This window comes from Macrobrachium nipponense, chromosome 26, assembly GCF_015104395.2.
Source record: "Macrobrachium nipponense isolate FS-2020 chromosome 26, ASM1510439v2, whole genome shotgun sequence".
In the NCBI taxonomy this organism is placed as follows: Eukaryota; Metazoa; Arthropoda; class Malacostraca; order Decapoda; family Palaemonidae; genus Macrobrachium; species Macrobrachium nipponense.
In genome coordinates this window covers 22,414,055-22,438,893 of record NC_087215.1, presented here as the reverse complement: position 1 = coordinate 22,438,893, position 24,839 = coordinate 22,414,055, and the positions used below count along the sequence as shown (strand labels likewise).

The following is a 24,839-nucleotide window of genomic DNA, read 5'->3' as shown; positions in this document are numbered from 1 at the left end:
AAGCTCTTCTTGAAAGTTATTGTATAATGGATGTCTTAAGTTACTAAGAGAATTTTTCTCAAATCTCAACAGATTTGTCCATTTATACTATTATGCTTTTGGATTATGTATACCAAGTGGTTCATACATTAATTAATTAAAACTGGGTCATTCATCATTTACCCCACTTCTGTTCTATAGTAGAGAAGTATTTCTCTATGGGCCTTCCAAATTATATCACTTGGCACTTCAAATTACAATGAAGGGTCTGTACACAAAATAAAAAAATAAAATAAAAAAAATATGCTCCTACTCAAAACAAAAACAATTAATTTCCTATTCAGTTTCATTTAAGGGGGCCGGCCGGAACCTCTATATATGGAGGGTATAGGGCGAAAAATGCAAAGTCATGAAAAAATTCATGGAGCTTCATATGGCAATTGAGAATACGTATACGAAATATTTCGTCAAAATTCCTCTTACTTTCGTAGTTACAGGGTAATTAGTTAACGTAACTCAATAAGCCTAAAACATTGATCCGTACAAGAAAATGCAATATTTCTTCTATTATCGTAAATTTTGATAATTATTGTCAAAGAAATTGGGAGAAATGGCATCTGTAGACATTCCCCGAGTCGAGAAGGAGACTTCAGGCTCAAGCTTCCAAGTCCAGTCCTGATTTAGTCCGATCACAGACGTCAAGTAGTCTACACGTTCCATTTCACGTCTGACATTCGCCTGCTTTCACGTATGTTTATGTATGTTTCGGCAAGAATTTCATCATGCCAATGAGGAAAAGACAAGGGAAACATCTCGCTAACATACAGACAAAGAAAAATCGCTCAAGTATTATTACAGAATATCATAATATATGCGTAGTTAGTGAAGAGAGAGGGGAGGGTTGCTTAGTAACGCCCCCATCTTGCTTGACAGCACACGTCACACTGTGCCTAAGGCTACGATCTTTGAGCAAAGAGATCTTCATTTATGATAAATAACAAAGTTTTGGTTTTTTAATACCCAAAATGGAATATGAAATTCATAATAATCATGATTTATTAAATTGTCTTTGTAAAAAAAGTGTACGCCTTCGAGTTTCACCTCTTGACATTCTCTTGCAATTACGTTTGTTTATCTTTGTTTCGGGCAAGAATTTCATCATGCCAAAGAGGAAAATACAAGGAAAACATCTCGCTAACACACAGAAGAAGAAAATTCGCTGTAATAAGCAGAGTTAGTGAAGGGGAGAGAGAGAATTGCGTAGGAAGGAGTGCCCCATCTTGCCTCAAGCAGTGCCCCAGGCTGCGATATATAAGCAAAGGGATCATCATTTATGATTAAATTATGATAAATAAAATAGTTTTGGTTTATTAATACACAAAAAAAAATATACATTCATAATAATCATTATTTATTAATATTGTCTTTATAGAAATACGAAGGAAAACTTTGAACGCCCGTATCTCAAAACTATACTTATTGACCTTCAAAATCTATCTTCTCACTTAGTTTTAAAGCTATAACATTGGAATTTGGTATATAACTCAGAAAGACATTATAGAACAATCAAATAGAGCCCTTTTTTCCAATTTTTATTTCGTATTTTTTTTATAAATTTTTTCTCCTGATTTATAGGGTTTGTTTTTTGACCATATTGAAAAATTCATATCTAGCAAAAAAATGTTATTGTTATAATACAATTAAGTTTGTTCATACTTACCTGGCAGATATATATATAGCTGTATTCTCCGAAGTCCGACAGAATTTCAAAATTCGCGGCACACGCAGTGTCGGCCAGGTGGTGGTACCCATTTCCCGCCGCTGGGAGGCGGATATCAGGAACTATTCCCATTTTTTTTTTCTATTCATATTTTATCAGTGCCACTGTCTCCTGAGGGGAGGTGGGTGGGCAGTTTAATTATATATCTGCCAGGTAAGTATGAACAAACTTAATTGTATATAACAATAACATTTTGTTCATGAAACTTACCTGACAGATATATATATAGCTGAATCCCACCTTCGGATGGTGGGAAGAGACAGAATAGGATTTTTGGGAAACTAAATTAAGTTGATGATATACATCTTGGTTCCTCACCTGTTAGCATAGCCGACTTCGTGATTACTGTCACTAAAGTCTGCTTCTGCGTTACTAGAGTTGCCAGCGAGGTAGAGACCTGTATGCTGGTGCGCTCTAGATGATCTGTCAACAGGGGCGTGACCACAATGTGACTAGACCATATGACCATACTTCTGAGGGCAACGAAGCTAAAACCACCACCTGACCTAACCTATTAAAGTTAGTTCCATAACTTCTAGGCTAAAGAAAAGGAACGCGCCTCAAGCGACCAACCCTTCAAAGTTAAAAGCACACCTATCCCTTTTCTATAGGATAGGATTCGTGTTGCTTGCTGCCCCCAAAAATATATATACGGATATGTATGGTCCTAGCGACTTACAGATCTCAAATGTCGTCTTCACATCCCGTCGGGAGTGTGAAGCGAACACAGAGTTGCTTCGCTAAAGCGTGGCACTCAGGATGTTACTGAGTGTCATGCTCTGTTGAAAATGCTTCCGAGGCCGCGCCCTCACCTCTTGAGCATTCATATTAAGAAAAAATCTCAAATCTTTATGCAAACATAATGAATGAGACTTCTTAAAAGAACTCCTTGACTATAATGACAGGGTGTGTTCTTGGACATGAACCAGTCTGGTCTTTACGGAAACAACCGCAGATTGTCCGTTGACCTCGACTTACTATAGTTTTATTAAGATAAAACTTGAGAGACCCGACAGGGCACAGGACTCTCTAATGCCTTTGCCCAATAATTTGTGCCATACCCTTGGTCTCCAAACCTTCGGGTCAAGGGTTAGACAGGTTTTCGTTCTTATCAAGAACGGAAGGCTTAGAGGACAGACCGCATTATGTCCTTTAAAGCTAAAACCTCTGATGATAGCTAAAAGCTCACTAACCCTCTTGCCGTGGCTAGAGCGGTTAGAATGTTAGCCTTTCTGGTCACGTGTATTAAGTTCGCAGAAAGGATAGGTTCGAAATGCTTTTGGCTCATCAGAAACTCAGACTACGTCTGAGTTCCATGCCGGAACCTGCGATCCAGAGAATTTCAAGATCTCCCCAGACCTCAAAGATCGTGAAGCTTTTGTTGTTTGACAGAACCGAATCTCTGAGCCTAGAGGCCGTCAACAACATATTTGCATATTCTACAATAGTTAGGACTTCTATCTTATCTCCGTACTTCATACGGAAAGATAGAACCATAAAGAAATTCACAGAGGTCGAGTTGGTGAGGAACAGTCATTTCCCTTCACTATCCAGAAACGGCCCGCTCCGATTGAACACTGAAAATAGGCAGCACTGCTTTGCTTGGCCAAGAGACTGCCATTAATCTAGAAGATCTTATCGCTTCTCGATAGTCTGAACGCCTTCAGACTCAGAGAGGAGAGATATTAGATACTTCACTAAGTGACGAAGTTAGATTACACCGATTCTCTCGGGAAGGGTCTTTGGACAATTCTCTGATTACCTGACCTCTGTGAATCCAACCTCTTAGAGGCCAACATGTGGCGACTAAAGCTAATCCTCTAGGATCATGAATAAGGGAACAACTTAAGAGGAAGCTCCTTCGTCTTCAAAATTACAAAAAAACTTAACGAAAGGACGCCCTCAGTCTCTCCTCACTTTCGAAATACTTCTAAGTGAGGATTACTCAGACGTCAGTAGTTGTTGCCTTCGATCGAGAAGACCCGCACGGACGTGCACTAGTTTAACGAACCTCTTGAGGACCGTTACGTTCCGTGCCCAAGCCCATAACCAATTCTCTGTTCTTGAGCTATGAAAGAGCTGAGAAATTATCCGAGATGATTTGGGCCACTCGATCCAAACTCACCCTTCGAGGAACTGGAGAGCCGACCAATTTGGCTTCCAATTCTTTCAGACAATGTGCCAGAACATCTGTTCCTCTGTTCGGATGTCTGGCACCCTCTCGCTATCACCCGAGGTGATCCTCAAGCCGTTGAGAGAAAATTAGAATTATTACAAGATCTTTGATGTTATTCCAATTTCTTCGTGAGGAAAAATTGTAGAGGTCTGAATTGCTGTTTATTCAGGGAAAACAGCTTCTCCAGCGAGGAAATGGTCCCCAGCAAACTCATCCATTCCCTCACTCAGCCTGCTTCCTTCCCTAAATAAGGCTGCACTCTTGCATAAGCAGGAGAGCATTATTATAGTGCTACTGCCGCGGTAGATTCCGTACAGAAGATCTTGTTCTACCGTGCTGGTAAACAAACCCGCACCGAACAAGTATAAGAGATATCTTGTTGAAATTTTCTAAGTAAACGGAAGGCATGTTCATTCATGATTACTAGAAATTTCCTCAACCCGAGGCTAAAAATCCATGATTGTAGGGCAGAGAGACGCAACCAAACGCGCATGACACCGAGCTAGCCGGTACTGCGTAGATCACATCACAGTAACAGCAGCCTTGTTCATCGTCTCTCACTATCTGCCTGAGTTGCCAGCTACTCCTTTTACGAAGGGATAGGTATGAAATTATCGAGCAAAAGGAAACTCTCAAGCAGGCATATTTAAACGAAACAAAATTCGCTAAATACAGAATCTGAGTTGGTGTTGTAACAATACCTGAATAGTTATTCTTACTCCGAAACTCTTGGAAGGTTGAAGGGAGTGTCAAATAAATACATTAGAACAACAGTTCTTTCGGCTTCTATCCGCAGAGGTAAATACTATATGCGTATATGACTTGACCCATGCGTTAGCAAAATGACGCAAAGATAAACTACGTAAGTATTGTAGTAATTTGAACATCGAATTCTCTACTACATCTTTCCTCGACGAGGAAGAGAGAAAGAAAGGAAAACGACTGTCCACGTTCTAATGATGAGACTTTTTAAAAGAACTCCTTGACTCTTTGCCAAGAAAAGGGAGTAATATTCGAATAGAGATCATCAAGAGAGAACCGAGGATCGAAAGGACCGTTCAATGTTCTTATGATATTGGACAAAAGACTTCCTGGATCTAGTCTACAAGTCTTTTTCTTACTCCCGGATGAGCCTCTGAAAATGAATGAGAGCTCTTCGAAATTTGTTAATGAGTTTATCCGCTTAAACGATAAAAACTTAAAATCTATGTCAATGAGAACTACCCCATTTATGAGGGGGGTCCCCCACTTAAATGACAAAACGTTTAGTATCTTGACAATGGGGAAAACGTCCTTACTAGACAAAACTATTAGCACTTTGCTAATAGGGGAAAACCCTTTAACATGACGGAAAGTCACCCAGGAATCCGAGTATATAATCTTCCCGATTCTCAGAGAAATCGATGAAGAGGAAAGAGGGATCGAAGAAAAAATTCGGGTATGTCTCTCCGCTAACTCCGAATCCTTTTTTAAAAATTTCTGTAAAGGAATGTCCTGTGGAGAGTCCTGCAAAAAAACCTCCTCTTGACGAGCGTTTATAAAAGCGTCAAGCGTCCTAAGAAACGTCCTGAACAGCAAATAAAACGCCTTCTACAAGTCTTTCTCTCGCAAAGCGTCCTGCCGAGCTTCCACCGAAGCGTCCTGGCGAATGTGCACAAAAGCGTCCTGGAAAGCGTCCTGCTGAGCGTCCTCAAAAGCGTCCTGCTGAGCGTCCTCAAAAAACGTCCTGCTTAGCTACGAGCGTGTCTGAGCAGAGAACACCAAGTCTTCTGAACGACGTTTCAGAGAGGAACTCGTTGAGCGCCTTGATGCATGCAAGGCCCGCCAAGAGGCGTCCTGGCGAGCGACCTTGCCAACATCTCAATGTTATGACGAACCGCGTTTTGCGTATGACGTTGAATATTTTTAAGGGACGTCCTCATGCGAGTCTCCATGGAGAGCCGCCACGCTGCTCCTGAAGAGTGTGAACACTAAAGGAAGACGTATGGCTTTCGTCTTCCGCAAGGTGCTTGCCGAGCGTCCTGGAGAATGTCTCTACTTATAGGACGTCGAGCACCTCCAAAAGCTTCCTCACGTCTAAATTGCCCTTCTTATGCCGACCCAGAGACATACGTTGTTTGACTGTGCAAAGCAGCTTGCCGGCCGTCAAACTTATCAGCTTGCTTTTCGAAGTAAAGCGAACGTTACATAACGTATACGGAGGCGCCATGAGGAGAGGAGACGAATACAGAGTTGCTCCTCCAAAAGGTGGAATCAGAATGTCCTTGATTACCAAATTCTTTTGGAATGCTAGCGAGGTTGAAACAGCTCTAACTTCATGAGCGTTCACTCGCAGGAGGCTCAAATCACTCTTCTGGCAAGATGAATGAACCTCCTTAATAATGTACAAGTGATATATACATGAGCGTTCATATACATGAGCGTTTCCCGCTCGCAGGAGGGCTCAAATCCACTTCTTCTGGCAAGATTGAATGGACCTCTTTAATTATGTTTTAAATAAATTGATGTATACATGAAGCGTTCACTCTCAGGGGCTCAAATCACTCTTGGCAAGATGGATGAGCCTCCTAATAATGTATAAATGATGTATACATGAGCGGTCACTTCGCAGGAGGCTCAAATCACTCTTCTGGAAAGATGAATGAGCCTCCTTAATAATGTATAAATGAATATATACATGAGCGGTTCACTCGCAGGAGGCTCAAATCACTCTTCTGGCAAGATGAATGAGCCTCCTTAAATGTCCCTTAGAAAAAAGAGCCAGTGCATTCTTCTAAAAGGGTAAATGTGGTCTCTTTACTCCTCATCCTCTCGTGACGAGAGAGGAGGGACGTGAAGCGTCCTCTTCTCTAAAGCTTCTTTAGGGGGTGCGAGTCCTTCCGAGAGCCCCAACCCCTGTGTGGGGAGGATGCCTCGGAGGCCGACAACCCTTGAAGCTTCGTGCACGTGACTCGATCTTCGGCAGCCTGGGAAGCGACAACAGGACCTGCGAAAGGAAGCCAGATCAGCATGAAAAACCCGTAACCCCCTCCTTTGGCTTTTGACATGCCCTCTCCCTGGTTTTCTGGGAGTCCGACAAGGGTCTAGGCCTAGAGGCGTTTATGGGGCCGATCTGACGTTCCCTCCTAACGAGAGAGAGGACGTGAAGCGTCCTCTTTCTCTAAAGCTTCTTAGAGGGGCGCGAGTCCTTCCGAGAGCTCAAACCCTTGCGCGGGGTGAGGACGCTCGGAGGACGAGAAGCAATCCTTCAAGATTCGTGCGCGTGCACGATCTTTAGCAGCCTGGGAAGCGTCAACAGGTTCTGCCGAAGGGACGCCAGATCGGTGGGAGCCCCCGTAACCTCTTGCGGCTTTCGACATGCCCTCTCCCTGAGTCCTGGGAGTCCGACAGAGGTCCAGACCTAGAGGCATTATGGGGCCGATCTGACGCCCCCTCCACAACACAAGGGGCACTACACTTCACAACACTGATTGGAGAGCGAGCACTTTAGTCTAAGATTACTTGATGTAATCCTCTAGCAGACACTTCTTCTAGGCCCGTAAGCCCATACCACAGGGTTAGGCAAAATAAAATCTACAGGAGTTAGAAGGTTCATTATTTCTAACTTCTGTTTACTGTGGAGGAAAACTCCTGATTCTAACACGCTCTAAAATGCGTACATGAAATCCTACTTCTTCCGTAATCAGTCACACATTACACTAATTACATTGAACTTATGCAAAGAAAACAAGTAAACGCCATATACACTAAGCGAGTGTCTACCGAAAGTTCCGGTAGCTTCACCATCCCCCATGCAGACACAAACAAAATCTGAACTAGGCTAACTAGCCTCAGACATCAAATGCAATGAAAAATTTACGATAGCGTATGCCTAGCCACAAATCCAAGTCAATAATCGTAAGAATAATTAGATACTTAAGCGGCTAATGAAGTTTCAAAAATCCTAGGCGGAGGTCTGTAAACAGTTGTTTACCGACCCAGGCGACAGAAAAAATATGAATAGAAAATGGGAATAGTTCCTGATATCCGCCTCCCAGCGGCGGGAAGGGTACCACCACCCTGGCCGCCCACTGCGGTGCCGCGAATTTTGAAATTCTGTCGGACTTCGGAGAATACAGCTATATATATATCTGTCAGGTAAGTTTCATGAACAAAATGACTTTTAGAAAAAAAACTCTCCATTCGATTGGAGGTCTACATCAGGGTCTATATATGGTAGTAATCCCAGGTCTTAATATTAAATATCAAGGGAGGAGACAGAATTTGAAAATGGTTATTTTCGGGATAATCACCCTGGCGTCACAAACCGAAGTTCAGAGGCGAAAATCATATGCGGTTTGGAGATGTCCCAAGTCACCTTATTAAGTGGTATGAATATCAAAGTCCTCTCCTTAAAAAAGGGCATTAGCCAGCCGGCCCCCTTAAAACAAAGGCTAGAGAGAGAGAGAGAGAGAGAGAGAGAGAGAGAGAGAGAGAGAGAGAGAGAGAGAGAGAGAGAGAGAGAATGCTGCTTCTACCAGCAGAAAGACGTTCACCCATTCAGCTAAGTAAGTCATCAATACATCAAACTATTGATAGGATCCAGTAAAATTTCAGCGAAAAATGGGTATTGTTATGATACAATAAAGTTTTATGCATACTTACCTGGCAGGTATATATATAGCTTATCCTCTTGACGCACTGGCAGAATTTCAAAACTCGCGGCAACCGCTAGTACACTGGTAGTTCAGGTGATGGCCACCCCGCTCCCGTGGCGCTGGTACTTGGAACTATTCCCATTTTCCTCAGATTTTCTCTGAACCCTGTCTCCTGAGGTGGAGGAGGGAATGGGAAATTTAATTATATATACCTGCCAGGTAAGTATGCATAAAACTTTATTGTATCATAACAATACCATTTTTATGCATGACACTTACCTGGCAGGTATATATATAGCTGATTGACCACATTTGGAGGTGGTCATAGACAGCAACATCGTCATAATTCAAAAATTTAACCGAAAAATTTTTAGAACTATGTATTATGTCCTTACCTGCTAAGGTAGCTGACTTCGTAGGTCCTGCCTCTTAGCCTGCTAAACCTTAGTAGCTCTCAACTAGGACGTGACCTGTTTGTTGAGAAAGCTAACAATAAGGGCCTACAACTGGACGTGACCAATTCGTTGACAGAGAACCCTAGCCCTCATTCACCACGGGCATTCATGCTAGGAAAGTTAGTCACTGAACCACACACACATATAATACACACTAATCACCAGACTGAGTGGTCTTTACCTCCTCAGACAACCATAAAAACACTATAACCTAATTAAAAATAAAACTAGCATGTTATTAGGTTATGGGGTGGAAACTCCTTTGCCCAGTACTGTACCTGAGGATACATACGGGCCTAACGTTTGACAATTATCAAAAGTTGTCTTCACGTCTCTAAGGTAATGCGAGGCAAACACGAGTTTGTCCTCCAATACGTTGAATCTATAATGTCCTTGAGGGCTAAATTTTTCTGAATGCTAAGGACGTAGCTACTGCTCTCACCTCATGAGCTTTAACTTTAATTACACCGAAGCATTCTTCTTGACAAAGCAAATGAGCATCTTTAATGACTTCTCTTACAAAGAAAGCCATTGCGTTTTTAGACATAGGTCTAGTAGGATCTTTAACAGAGCACCACAGCGAACCTGAAGTTCCCCTAATGCCTCTTGTTCTTTCTACGTAAAACCGTAAGGCTCTTACTGGGCAGCAAAGAACCCTTTCTTGCTCTTGACCTACCAGATCAGCCAGTCCTTCAATCTCAAATGATCTTGGCCATGGATGCGAAGGATTCTCATTCTTTGCTAAGAACTCCTGTTGAAACGAACAAACTGCTTTGTTGTGTTTCCAACCTATTTGCTTGTCAATAGCTTGCAGCTCGCTAATCCTTTTAGCTGTAGCTAAAGCTACTAAGAAAATAGTTTTCTTATGTTAGTTCTCGCAACGGTGCACTGCCCATAGGTTTCGAACTTATCCGTCTCCAAGAATTTGAGAACGACGTCCAAATTCCAAGAAGGGGTTGGTTCTGCACCGTCGATCCTTCTTTGTATCAAACGATCTGAGGAGATCTCTAAGATCTGCGTCATTGGACAGGTTTAAACCTCTGTGTCTAAAACACTGCAGACAACATACACTTATAGCCTTTAATCGTTCTGATTAGCCAAACCTAGTTCTTTCTTCAGGTATAGCAGGAAATCTGCAATCTGAGTCACAGAGTACTGGATGAAGAAATCTTCCGATTCTTGCACCATCTACGGAAGTTGTCCCACTTCCTTTGCCTGTACACTTTGATAGTCGATGGTCTTCGTGCTCTTGCCACTGCCTTCGCTGCTTCTCTAGAAAACCCCCCTCGCCTCTGACAAGTCTTTCGATAGTCTGAAACGCAGTCGGACCCAGAGCGAGGGTGTTCTGTGGAACCTGTCGAAGTGGGGTTGTTTGAGAAGATCTACTCTCGTGGGTAGACTTCTCGGGGAATCTACTGTCCATTTCCAGTACCTCTGTGAACCACGTTTGGGCCGGCCAGTATGGGGCTATCAGGGTGGAGCCTTGTTCCTCGACTTTCCCTGAATTTCTTCATTACCTTTCCTAAAATCTTGAACGGGGGAAAAGCGTACGCATCTAGCCCCGTCCAATCTAGTAGGAAGGCATCGACTGCGACTGCAAGAGGTCCGGGATCGAGAACAGTAGTTCGGTAACCTCTTCGTCGCCGCGGTAGCGAAAAGATCCACTACTGGCGTGCCCCAAAGCTTCCACATCTCTGGCATACTTGACGATGCAACATCCACTCCGTGGAAAGCACTTGTCCGTCCCTGCTCAACAGATCCGCCTGACGTTCTTCTCTCCCTGAATGAACCTGGTGAGCAGGGTGACGTTTTCTTTCTGCGACCAAAGAAGAATCTCCTTCGCCAGGTTGCAAAGAAGACAACGAGTGAGTTCCTCCTGTTTTTTTGTTTTCCGTATATACGCCAGAGCTGTGGTATTGTCCGCGTTGACGTTGATCTGCACTACTTTGCCGCTGATCCACGGTCTGAACGCTTTCATAGCCAAGAAGATCGCCATCAGTTCCTTCCTGTTTATGTGCCATGCCTTTTCTTCTTCGCTCCAAAGGCCTGACTCCTCCCCCGAGGGCCCAGCGTCCGCTCCCCAGCCTGCGTCTGACGCGTCGGAAAATAATATCCGGTCTGGGTTCTTCTGCTGGAGTGACGTACCCTCTGACAACCTCTCCGGCACTAGCCACCACTTTAGTTCCTCCTTTATCTTTGGAGGAATTGGAAACCGGAAGGAATCTGGTTGCGATCTTCTTGGCCAGACTTCGTTCAGAAAGAACTGTAAGGCCTCAAGTGAAGCTCTCCTAGTTGAAATGAACCCGCTTCTCGCGAAGAGAGTTGTCCCCAGCAGGCTCATCCACGTCTCGTCGCTGCGCATTTCTGGTCTTTCAATAGGAATTTCGTTTCCACTTTCCGTATACACATGGTCTGCCTTTCGGGTGACGGAAAAGCCCGAAAAGTCACTGAGGATATCCGAATCCCCAAATAAACTATTTCCTGAGATGGGATCAGTCGTGACTTTTCCAGGTTCACCATCAGACCCAGCTGCTGGGTTAAATCCAATGTTACATTCGTGTCCTCCAGACATTGCTGTTTTGATTGTGCTCTTTATGAGCCAAATCGTCGAGGTAGAGAGATACTCTGACTCCTGCCAAATGAAGCCACTTCGCCACATTCGTCATCATTCTTGTAAAAATTTGAGGCGCCGTGCACAGCCCGAAACACAGGGCTTTGAATTGATAAATCCTTCCCTGGATTACGAATCTCAGATATTTCCTGGACCTTGGATGAATTGGAATATGGAAGTACGCATCCTGAAGGTCCAGTGTTACCATCCAATCGTCTGGTCGTACCGCTGCCAGTACTGAATCGTTCGTCTCCATCGTAAACTTGGTCTTTCCTACGAACAAGTTTAGCTGGCTTACGTCCAGTACCGGCCTCCAACCTCCTGATGATTTCGGTACTAGAAACATGACGGTTTGTAAAAACCTGGGGATTTGCAATCCAGAACCGGTTCTATTGCCCCTTTTTCCATCATGGTGACGACCTGATGCCAAAGAGCCTCTCTCTTCTCTAAATCGATGTAGTGAGCCCTAGGGCTCTCGAGCTGTAGCGAGAGGTGGTTTCTTGAGAAAGGGGATCTTGTACCCTTCCTTCGCTACCTTTACGGACCAAGGATCCGCTCCTTTGTTTTGTTTTCCAGACTTCCCAGAAGTCCAAAAGTCTGGCCCCTACACAAGTCTGGAGGACTTTTGACTCATTGTTTCGTTGAAGTTTTAGCACCTCTTTTGGCTGGAACTCTTTTCCCTCTAAATGCTGGTCGGGAGAAAGTCCTACCCCGAAAGGGCTGCGTGCTGTCTTCGTATCTTTCGTAGTCTTCTTCATGACCTTAGAAGGTAAATACTTCCTCACAGATGACGTAAGAAGATCTTGGGTAGCCTTCTGAGTGAGGGAGAGATGATAGTCCTTAATGATCTCTTGAGGGAAGAGCTGTCCTGACAGGGGAGAGAACATCAACTCCGACTTTTGCGCGTTCGACACTCCTTTAGCAGCGAACGAGCATAAGAGATGTCCTTTTCTTCAGACGCCTGCTGTGAATATTGAAGCCAATTCCATTAGCTCCATCTCTCAAGGCTTTATCTATACAGGACATGATGCTTCTCGACAACTCGGATACTGACGACTCTTCCATCTCCGAAGTCCCGAGCCAGGGCCCCCAACGACCAGTCAAGAAAATTAAATACCTCAAAAGTCCTAAAGATACCTTTGAGTAAATGGTCGAACTCCGAAGAAGTCCACCACACTTTGGCTGAATGCAAAGCATGTCTACGGGAGCTATCCACTATGTGGAAAAGTCTCCCTGGGAGGAGGCAGGTACTCCCAGGCCAAGACTTTCCCCCGTAGCATACCAAACACCAGACTTCGAAGCCAACTTGGCCGGAGGAAAAAACGGAAAAACAAAAGAAGTCTTGCCCGACTCTTTCTTTCTCCTTCAACCACTCATTTACTCGTTGAAGGGCTTTCTTGGCCGAAATGGACAAAGTCATTTTCAAAAACGAAAACGACGATTTCTTTGGCTTTCTTCGTCTTTGAAAATTGCGACAAAGGCGATGGCGGGCCTGAAGGTTGAAAAAAATCTCCTGCAAACAGAGAAAGAAGGCACTCTGTTAGCCTCTTGTAATCCGAAGAAGGCGCTTCCGTCTTGTCCTCTTCCGTACTCTCCGCAAATTCTTCCTCCTGCGAAGAAATATCTTGCAAACCAAAATCCTGCTGATTCTCCCATCAGAGTCCTTATGCAGCTGCTGTTTTAGAAAGTGAATGTGGCACTGACTCCCTACAAAACTCCTCTCTTCCTTGTCGAGACAATGTTTTGACTTGCTGCCGCCTGCGTCCTGCGTCCTCCTGAACGTATGCGTCCACGCTGCGTCCATCACTTTCTCCTCTTGCGTCCTGCGTCCTGAACTTCGTCCTTCTTACAGGACGCACTGCGTCCTGGATCGCGTTGTACGTCCTGCGTCCTCTTGGAGGACTTAACCGGGAGAGACGAGTCCCTTCCGTCTAACCGAAGGTTTGTTCGGGCTTCTCCCATGATTGCACAATTACTGCCAATCTCTCCGCTGCATATCCCGCAGCACCTCCTTCGTCCCCGCCTCCTTACGAGACTCCTGATGATGAGGAGATCGAGGACGCACCGGGCTCACACGAGGCGGCGAGCGAACTTCCAGCCGACGTGAAATCCTCTTCCTTTTGATAGGTATCATCTCTTCATCCTCCGATGAAAAAATCTCAGGGCTACTCCACCCTTCCTGGTCGAAAGCCCTTTCCTCCTGTGAAGATGACGACAGTATGACCTCTTTGAGAGGACGCGATACCTCCGCGAATCGTCTGCTCCTTCCCGAGGCCGAAACTATCGAAGAGTAACGGCACTTCCCAGTATCGCCTTTTCTATGGCGTACTGCAGCAGCCTGGGACGTCTCAACAGGACTGCCTGAAGGGACGCCTGATCGCATGTCAACCCCTCTCGCCTCCCTTCGACTGTCGACATGCCTTCTCCCTTGGGTCTGGGAGCTTGACAGAGGTCTAGGTCTAGGAGCACGAGAGAGACGATCAGACGCCCCCTCCACAACACTGTCACCAAAACACTTCCACTTTGTCCGTTAACCGTTTAAATTTGGTCTCCCATGGACGCAAGGGCAGCGAACACTTTCACTATTTGTGGATCCGTAGTATCCTCAGATACGCAACTGGAGCAGGAGAAACCTGGGGAAAAGGTGCTACATCTACATGTGAATGAGCTGGAGAAGACACATGCAAGGAATCATCCAAAGGTTTTACTCGAAGATCCCGATCTCTCACTCCTAGATACAGATCTTCTAACCCATCTTTTCCAATCTCTCCACATACTTCATAAGACCTTCCACTCTTCTCATTCAGACACTGACATTCATTACACCTATTGTCCCACGTACATACAAACTCACGACACTTCTTACAAATAGTATGTGGATCTACCGATGATTTCGGCAGTCTCACCTTACACCCTTCTTTCACACAAACTCAAACATACTTCCTGAATCAGACATACTAGACAAATTCAAAACAATTGCGATTGCCACTCTAACTTCCTGAATACGATACCAATATCCAAAAGTCAGATAACGAGCAGAAATTCCAACAGAGAACCAACAACGATGTTGCCGGTTCGGCTGGCAGAGAAAATCTGAGGAAAATGGGAATGTTCCAAGTACAAGTACCATTCGCCACGGGGAGCGGGGTGGCCATCACCTGAACTACCAGTGTACTAGCGGTTGCCGCGAGTTTTGAAATTCTGCCAGTGCGTCAAGAGGATAAGCTATATATATACCTGCCAGTAAGTGTCATGCATAAAATGACAAAATTTCTACGACAATTTGTATTTTTCATAGCTACAAACCTTCGGTCTTAACAATAAGATAATTTCCAGTGCCTAGCTGGATCCGGTAAGCCATGAAGAAGTTTGAGGTTTGTTTAACTATGTTAATACAATCACGTACCTAGCATCTTCAGCCGAGTATGTATACACTTGACTTCTTAAAACTAAACTGATAAACAGCAGAGTATAACCTACTTCAACAGAAAAATTCTAATCAAAATCCCCATTCAAAGATACAACAATAACATGTTTGCAGCTCAACCATTTATATGTAATACTGTACGTACACCAGGTTACAAATGGGTCACTGTTAATGCATATCGTTGCTGTATATTAATCGATACAGGACATGTGTTTTGGTATAACATACATGCGCTGCAGATTCAAAAAACCTAAACAAAATCATAACAGAACCTCAGAAACATACCAATTCTAATGTTTAGAACATTACCAATACCTATTACAGCTGTCCCCTGACCTTCACTTTGTCTATATCAATTATCAAGGACAATCTTTATCTATATTAAAACTTTCACGGAACGCTGCCCAGAAGTCTTGTACTCCTTACTTACCTTATCAAATTAGTGAGGCTTTTATAGTATTTGGTCGTTTTGATCTACATTTTCATAAATTGCAAAACAACTCTACCATCATCAATTGAAAGCAGGGCCTCACCATAAACTAGTTTAATCTGTTGGACTCTGAGACAATTATGATAAGAAGATACTAAGATAACCTTTATCTAAATATACCTTGAGACTCAAGCTAAACCTCTTGAACCTGTGTTATCTGAGGCTGAGGGGTGAATAAATATTATGAGAGAGAGAGAGAGAGAGAGAGAGAGAGAGAGAGAGAGAGAGAGAGAGAGAGAGAGAGAGAGAGGGGGGGGGGGATTAGGTTTGACACACCTGAGCTAGAGAACACCCAAACCGCTGCTCACCTGCTCAGCAGAACACAAATGGCCAAACCTATAACACTCAAGCATTTACAAAGAACAGAAAACTGTAATAAGCAGAAAATGAATAAAACTTCAAACAGAAGAGTTGTCTCTTCATTAAAATCCACACAAGGCACTGGAGACAGCATAAAATATTTGAATTAACTTGGGTTCCATAAATGACTGTGAAACAAGAAACAGCAAAAACAAATTCAACAGAAAACTGGACTAAACTGTACCCAACTTCATCCATTATATAATTCAAGTTTTGGAGAGATTATACAGTAACTTGCAGACTTTTACCATTTAATTTTGGAGTTGATATTAACTTATGGCCCTTTGCCATTTATTTTTTTAGTACATATACTATATAATGTAATATAAATTTATTTATGGCTCAGTCTTTTACCATTCAGTTTTTGAACAGCATACCAACTGAAATGCATCAGAATCAAATGCCTATGTAAAACATCTGATCTGCATATGTACATATAGTTTAAAAATAAGATGTTGTATGTGAAAATGTCTCCCTCGTAAGTGTAATGCCTCTGTCCGTAACCTTTTGAAAACCACAAGGCATCCAGTAATGATGCAACCCAACAATAGCATAAAATATTTCAATTCTCTAAGCACCTCGCTCTGATGTACCATAGTTCTAACAAATAAAACTTCAAAGATTGCCAGGGTCACCCCCCTTCCCCAAAAATAAAGAAACATGAAAAAAATGGCCAACAAATAAAATGTAATGTTTAACAATGTGTGCAATTTGGAGACCATAAAAATATTAATGCAACTTCTTGACATAAAAATCAAAACAACTATATTAGCTTCACATACAGATAAATATAACAGCTCTCCAGAAGAGAAAGATTGAGAGAATAAATCATTACCTACAAAAAGGTGTGCATTTTCATAGGGGTTCAAAGTATTTTTGGATTCTAGCTATATTCGTGGGGGGAGGGGGGGGGTGGAACGCATCCCCCGCAAATATGGGGGTCCACTGTATGCTTCCATATACTAAATAAAGATTATTAAACAAATAATGTAAAGTCTTTACCAGACAAACCGATCCCAACATGGAACACAGAACTGAAGGATATTTAATATTATTGTACTGTACTTAAGCTCCTGAAGACCAATTTATATAAAAAAGAAGTTTATAAAAAAACAGCATTAAATGCCTTCAATCAAAATCTGCGGCAGCCAAAGAGAATGGTTTAGAACCTCAGTTGGAAATTCAACGAGCTGCCCTTTGCACCTGTTGCTTCACCAACATCACCTTTATTTATGAAGCAAATGTGATGAGGATAATCCCTTTTCCAACCTACCACAGTCCCTTTAAACCATGCTTGCTCTTCACATCCATTCAATCACATAAATGCAAAAGCAATTTCTTGCCTGGAAGGCTAAATGATTGAACTTTTTACTTATTTCCTCATATAAAATATCTGCTTCACCTTTGTAGCAAAATTAAAACTATACAAAATTTACACAAAACGCCTACCTCCTTTCACTAATACTATCTGTCATTAAACTTATGTGTATACTGTACATCAATTTAAAATACATAAATGCTGAACTCTATACTGTCAAAGAAAAGTCATACAAAACTGACCAAATATCTGTGCATTGTTAAAAGCTGATTATAAAAGAATACAAGTGCACCTACATATCTAATACTGCACTAGCCATCACTAACCATTCGCAGAATGGAGAGTAAAGAAACAATTGGTTCAAATCCTCCAACACGACAGCAACAAAGGCTTTTGATACAGCAACACAGGAGTAACATTTTCAGTAATCAAACAATTTTTAATCTTCAATTATCAGTATACACCACATATAAACTACCATAACCACAAACAACATATCAAGAGAAATCTCATGGGTCACTTCTCAAGTGGAAAAAAGGCATTACAATATAGATGATTAGCAAAATTCTGCACACAGTATACAAAGTATAACATTATACAATTGCATACACTGTAACAAGAATACTGTCAGTATACATCAACGGCATAAAAATGCAATAATACTACAGAAACTTTAATTAGCACTAAGAGGAGGAAAAAGGACAAGCAAGCTTAAAAATACAATAATACCTTGTCACTAACAAATGTGAGCTACCAGAAGCTATCCACACAGGATCACTGAACAATTATTGAAAAATGTCTGGATAATAATAAGATCAATGACAAGCTGACAATCAAAGTCTTCAAGGAACAAATACAGATACCTAAGGAAGCTTTACCGTCACAAGATAATGTCTGAGTGGGCTAGCCACAAAACCTGGGGAGACAATTGTAATTCAGTAGCTACCTGTAATTACCCAATAACCAGTACACACTTGGACCTACTAATGAAAAAACAACTTTGCACGATGACACCCTTTACATATGAACTAGAAGCTGGCCTATGAAGTTATAAAAATATAAGGAACTTACTGGCAAAGACAGCATCCAAATCAATCCTACCAAAAACAACATTATTAAGCCAACACAACCATAACTAAACACTTTATGTGAAAAGTAAATACAGCACTCTCCCTTCCAAACCCTAAGCTATGCCTTTCAATATTGGAAAAAAAAATGGTAAAATAATTCACCTTTCTATTGCCCAATAGCAACGAAGTACCAAATATGTATTGACATTCAATATCAAATGAAAGCTACTGATAAATATAACAAGTGGTACAAACTGTATGAAATAAGTTACTTCAAGTCAATGTAATTAGATACAGATCTATGCATGAAACTTTTACCAGTGAGGCTATATAATGTTTTCTACCGATATATCTTTTGAAATCTGACTTATAAAAATTCAAAAACTGTACAAAACAAGTCAGCTTACATAATGTAACACTGGCCTGTTGATGACTCAAAATACTCTTACCTTCTTCATCCAAGTGGTTTGGAAATTAAAAAAAAAAAAAACATAAATGGGGATGGGTTACAAATAACCACTCTGTTGTAGCAAATGTCAATGATAGTGTACAAGTTACGTTCTGCATTTTTAGCCATAACCAAACAACTACTTTCTTTTCAAAATATTGATCAAAGGCACCCTATATTTCAAATTATTTTACTGCTGAGACTATCTATCAATTGATTTCCATTGAAGATTTATGGAGCTAATGTTACAAGCAGATTATCTTATGAATCAGGCATTCGCTTCACTGAAGTAACTAAGTGGCCGTTGTCCACTGGAATTACGTTATCTGCAATGAGCTAGCATACCCAAAAAATGTCTAAAGTAACTTCTGTGTATGTTCTAATTTCAACACCACAAGCCTAGGCTAAAGAGATTCTGAAAATGCATTCACAACTTTAAAATCTTTCTGTATTAACAGTTCAGAAAGGTAATGCAATAGTGATTCTTTATTAACTCTAAATTCAATAAACACCTATTTGCTTTTTGTAATTTTTTCTTTATAGACTACCAAGAGCAAGTGGCTAATAACTTACATATTTCCCATAAAACATATGAATACCTAGTAAATTTCTGAAGCACACTTATTCTTTTAACAAGTTCTGTAACTTGCTGGACATTCTGTTTAGACCACCCAGAAGTTATAAATAAGCATGGTAAACCCTCTCTTTACCAATGAATCACAGTCAAGCTTCAACACTTCAAATAAGAAATATCCTAAATATAAATTAGTCCTGAAAAATCAGCCCCCAGCCAATTAGGATCCAGCAATTTTGATCAGGATATACTGCTGTACATTCCTGTAATTTATAACACTTTAAGTCTGATTATTTCTAGGCTGGGTCAAGACCCAGCATCCTAGATCAGAATTTATCTTTCATGCTTATATTGGGGGTGGGAGGTTTACAAATTACACACACAAACCACTCATTCTTTCTTCTGCCTTTCATGTGATCAATGCATTTTTGGCTACTCAGGCTGATGCAAGTCATTCTTTTTGGTTTTCCTTTATACAGAACCCCTTTGTCGCTGAGGTTACCCCACGTAAGATACAGGGATTGAGAAAACTAAAAAAATGTGCTGTCTACAAAAATATTAATCGCAAAACATGCATACATCAAACGATCAATACTGTGGCTGAAATAACATAAGGTTCATATATGGCACTTGAAAAAAATATACACGGCCTGTAAACCTAAACCTACCCATAATTTGGGTCACCGCATAGTGAATTCAAAGTTATGGATTTTTATCATGGCAGATGAAACCAAACACAAACTCACACATTTGCCTAAAGAATTTAGAATACATTGTTTTGATTCAGCTAAATTTTCAGCATGAGAAAAATGTGCTTCTAAGTTGCACGAAGAATTAATTTTACAAATGAAAATGAACTGGATAACCTTAAGACCCAAGACCTGGACCTGCCTACATCTACTTCATGATAACCCTTAAGGTTGTAAGAAAGACCCTGACATGCCTATATCTACTTCAGGTTGCATGTAAAACTTGTCTTTTGGTTAGGCAATGCTACAATAGCACTGTTATGATGCTAAAAACATGTTACAAGTGTATATTTCTTGAGTCTTAGGTAAGCTCAATCCTCCATAAAATAGGCTACAAATATATAGGAAGACTGCTAATACTTGTATGCCTTGCCAACTTGGAATTTAACATCAGAAATGGCAAAATATTAGTACTTTTAGCATTTTTTTCCGGTAACCAAATAAGAGGACAACCAAATAAATTAAAAATTTGCATAAAAACTATCTAGTTTTCTACAGTTGTTGCTTTGAAAGTCTTCCATTACTTCATAAACACTCTTTGAGAAGTGTCTCAAATAATTTCTGACTTCTCCCACTAAGTGTAAAATGTGCTTCTGGCAAGGGTACCAACTTTAGTAAATCTATGTATAAAAGAAAAAAAAAAAACTAAGTTAACATCTCATCTATCTGGGATAGCAGTGATCCCTACCAATGAATTACCAAGACAGATATGACTAACAAATGCATGTCTTTTAGCTGTTCTTCCCAAAATTACAGCAAGAAATTGCTTATGCTGTGCATAAAGCTAAGGGCAGGAGAGATGTCCTTATACAATTTTGAACTTAAGAGTACTCTATCACACTGGGATGATTTCATAATTTTTTTTCTTTTCCAGTGCTCTAGGTCAAGTTAGGAAAATGATAAAGCATCCCCTACAAGTCAGGTTAGCAGTGTCCCTGAATTCTAGAGAGATTTACAGCACTCTAGGTCATGTTTGAGTGGGCGGGGTTCAGAGGAAGAAAAGTACTCCCAACCTTGTTGGGTAAGGTCCTTGGTGTCAAAGGTTAAGTAACATTGGAGTAAGGATGAGATTAGGATCCTTTCCTGTAAATTGCTTTATGACACCTTTGTCTTTTATAATTTGTAATAAATACTAATTATGGGCGTGAGCCTCATTTTTCTGAGTTATTTTTTTACATATACATGGGTAACTGGGCAAAATCAACATTGAATGGGCTAGTTTGCATCAACAATAAACCAGAAATGCATGACACCTAGCCTAAGATAAGCTGTTTAAAGTATATGGTTCATGTTGCTGGCAAAAATTTAAAAAGTATCACTCCCTATGATACCTAGGCCTGTAGGCCATTTCTACATTTGTCTGGTAGGCTTATTGATCATGAACAGAACTAGCCAATGAGGCCTTAACACCCACTATTAGTCAAGAAAGTATCTAGGTAGTAGGTTAGGTCGGGCATTGCCAATTACACATTTCCAAATCTCGTGTAAATGAACCTACTTTAATTATCATAAATCAAGGCTACAGGAGGTCAAGATGTAATTTAACATTAACCAAACAAGCTACGCTCCATTCCTGGGCTAGGTTATGCACGAGCGCCTAGCCCGTGCTGTAAAAAGCCGAGAATAACCATTGATCATTCCATTGGACGTACGAGGACTGTCTAAATGAGATAAAATGGCTCGTGACAAGAAAAATGTGTTGGAAATCTGAGGGCAGCTGCACACAACCAGCATCTAATCCCAAGCTACGTCCCGTCCCGTCCCGGAGGCAGCCGTGTTGTGAAAAGCTGAAAATGAGGATTTACTAATCATTCCACTGCACACGCGAGATTGCTCTAAAAGGGGGGGGAAACGGCTCGTGCCAAGAAGAATTTGTCGCCAAAGGAAGCGACAAGATCACCACCATCCACTTGGTCGCTTAACCTTTGAAGGGGCATTACCGGGGTCCACTTCAGCACACGTCCGTCACCACCTCAGCCGACATACGACAACGAAAGAGGGACACGACGACGGCGGAACAAGGGCAAAATTGGAGAGAGCAGCACCGGGATCATCACAACACCGCGATGATCGTCGTCATCACCACCGCCACCACCGAAAAACCACCACAACAACACCACGACGATGACGAGGATGACAATTTCAACTTGATATTAAATTCTTTTCCCCCTTCCCTGTTTTCCACACTCGCACTCTTCCCCCTCAACCAACCTGATGTTCCTTGTCCTTTCATTCGCTGCATATCAGTGTGTCCAGCGTACATATAAGTGTCACTTTGCGTACCCTAAACACACTTTTAAAATGGTCTGTTATATTGGCCCACACCACCAGTTGTTCACAATATCAGTCATTCACACAGCCATGTTAGGGCTCGATATCACACAATAGACGCCTGGAAAACATAAGCACGTCGGCGCCGATAGATGGCGCTGGGGGCGGTCGCTCGAACAAGTGACGGTCGCTGCTAAGGGATCCGAACGGGTGGAGCAGTTGACCGCACAACAAACATAGACGGAGGCCTATGCTTTCACAATTTAAAATTCTTTTATAGCTAATGTTAATCGTAAAGAAGACATCAACAAATCACACGTGGAAAAGAAATAAATTTCGTTTCTAAATAACTGTAAATTACACAAACCGAAACAGATCGCATGTGAAGCTGAAGTAAAATTCGCTTTTATATTACAAATAAATAATTGTAATTTACATATGCGTAATCAACACAAATTTCATATGTAACGTAAATCAATTTCGTTAATGAGCAAATAACTGTAAATTATATAGAAGTAATCAATAAATCACACGTTTAAAAATAAAATTTATTTTATTTTTAAACAAATAACTGCAAATCACATTGAAATAATCAACACACAATCACGTGAGGAATAGAAATTAATTTCGATTCTAAACAAATCACTTTAATTTACATAGGAGTAACCAACACAATCACGAGTGGAACAGGAAACAAATGATGATTCACATCAGGATCGAACCCAGGCCTCTCAGTTGCAAGACCTTGGTTCGATCCCGATGTGAGTCAGAAATTCACATGTTTTCCAAGATGATAATGATTTCGTGCTCCTCAGAACTTACGTTATAAGAATTTTAGTGGTTTTACGCAAATGGGTTTAATTGTGTGGGTGATTTTGGGATGCATTTGTCGCTTACTCCCTTTCACCAGACATGCAATCTCTTTCTTTATATGTAAAACACAAGAAGATGGTACCTACTACGTTGTTTCCATTACACTGGCGTCTTTTGTTAATTTTAACGAATAACTTTAACGTGACAGGATATTGCTACATTGCAAAAGAAAATCCGGGATATGAGGTTTTCAGGACTGTTCTAGATAGAGTGTAATATAAAACAAATGAAACTACCGGATGCGCGTTTATTGTTTAGCGCACGACATAATCTGGAGTCGTGCACTATTCGCAGATTCTGACATTACCACATTAATATTGATATGAATAAAATGTTTTTCTTATCACGTTTCATGGGTATCCGATTTGCAAATCATTTCCTCTTTTTGTTACGATGATACTAGTAATGTCAATTCTACGAAAATAATTTCAAGAAAAAATTGTTCTAGCATAGTTGCAAACTCTGACGAACGATCTTTGTCTTCAAGAAACCAAGCAAGCAGCGTTTTCCCGCTGCGTGGTTTGTGGATAAAACAGATGCATGCCACACCTGCTTAGTCTAGACCGATGGGTGTGCCGCGGAGGGGATATCTTAAGTAGTTTCTTGAGGGAACGTACTTATTATAAGTTAGTTTAAGTAACAGAAGCGGCGTTGACTTAGTTGGCTTCGTACTGCAGCTTAGTCACCAAACGATGCTAAAATCGGATAAAAAAAAATTCTCTAAGTACAATGGTGTAAAATTATCGGTAGGCGTCGGTAATGGAGTATGACAGAACTGGGATGATTTGATAATTTCATGCTGGCTACTACATTCGAGTAATAGCTTAATTGCTCAAATATAGACAGAATAAAAAATATAAAAAATAGCTGACTGGTTTATTTCTTACCGTGCACTGGCGTCACAGAGACGATGGTCTATGGCAGAAGTGCGTTACTTGCTAAAATTAAATCTAATATTATTAGTGCAATGTCAGTATCAGAGACAATTATGACCGACACGCTTTATTCTGTAGAAAAATGATATGTCTGGTTCATTTTCAATAAAGTTAGCCTTATTCCATGGGGCACCCCGTAAGGGTGCCAAGAGGCCTTGTGTGTACCAGTGGACTCTCTGGCCAAGAGGAAACATCACTATGAATGTGATGGAGTTAATATCTCTCGTTGGTTTTACCACCAATGGATTGATGATCTACGTAATCTTCTATGCTGTACCGTTTGTTATGTATAAAAGAAATGGAATGTGAATCACCGAAGAGACAGTAATAAGAAAAAACTGGCGATACGTAAAGGTCAGAATACTAGATACTCAATACAGTGTTAATCAATATTGTAGTCAATAAGCCGAGTTACAGGTCTCTCACGACACGCGACCCAAACCTAGACCTACAGGTAAGCGTGTGAGCTCAGTTATTCCGTTTTTGTGTCTGACAAAGTTGCATGACTCTCGGTAGACTGAATGGCAAATGGGCTTTGGTCTGTCCATTGTACACAGCCTCAAAGGACTAAGTAGGGGAGTGTAGGGGTGCGTATACAAACATCACTCGGTATCCCTCCATTTCCCTGGTGCTTAGGCCTAACTAACTGGTTTGGGTCTAGTTGATCTTTTGTGTACTTTGTTTTT

General features: G+C 41.4%; 1 protein-coding gene across 1 annotated transcript in view; it reads right to left on the bottom strand.

Annotated features, from left to right (window-relative positions):
- Nucleotides 1–22,478, bottom strand: part of LOC135200063 (YTH domain-containing family protein 2-like) — a 42,521-nt gene extending 20,043 nt beyond the window's left edge. The window contains 1 exon segment of the mRNA XM_064228322.1: nt 22,286–22,478. Within this exon segment, the coding sequence (XP_064084392.1) occupies nt 22,286–22,337 (52 nt within the window). The 5' untranslated portion in view covers nt 22,338–22,478.
- Between the last annotated feature and the right edge of the window lie 2,361 nt (nt 22,479–24,839).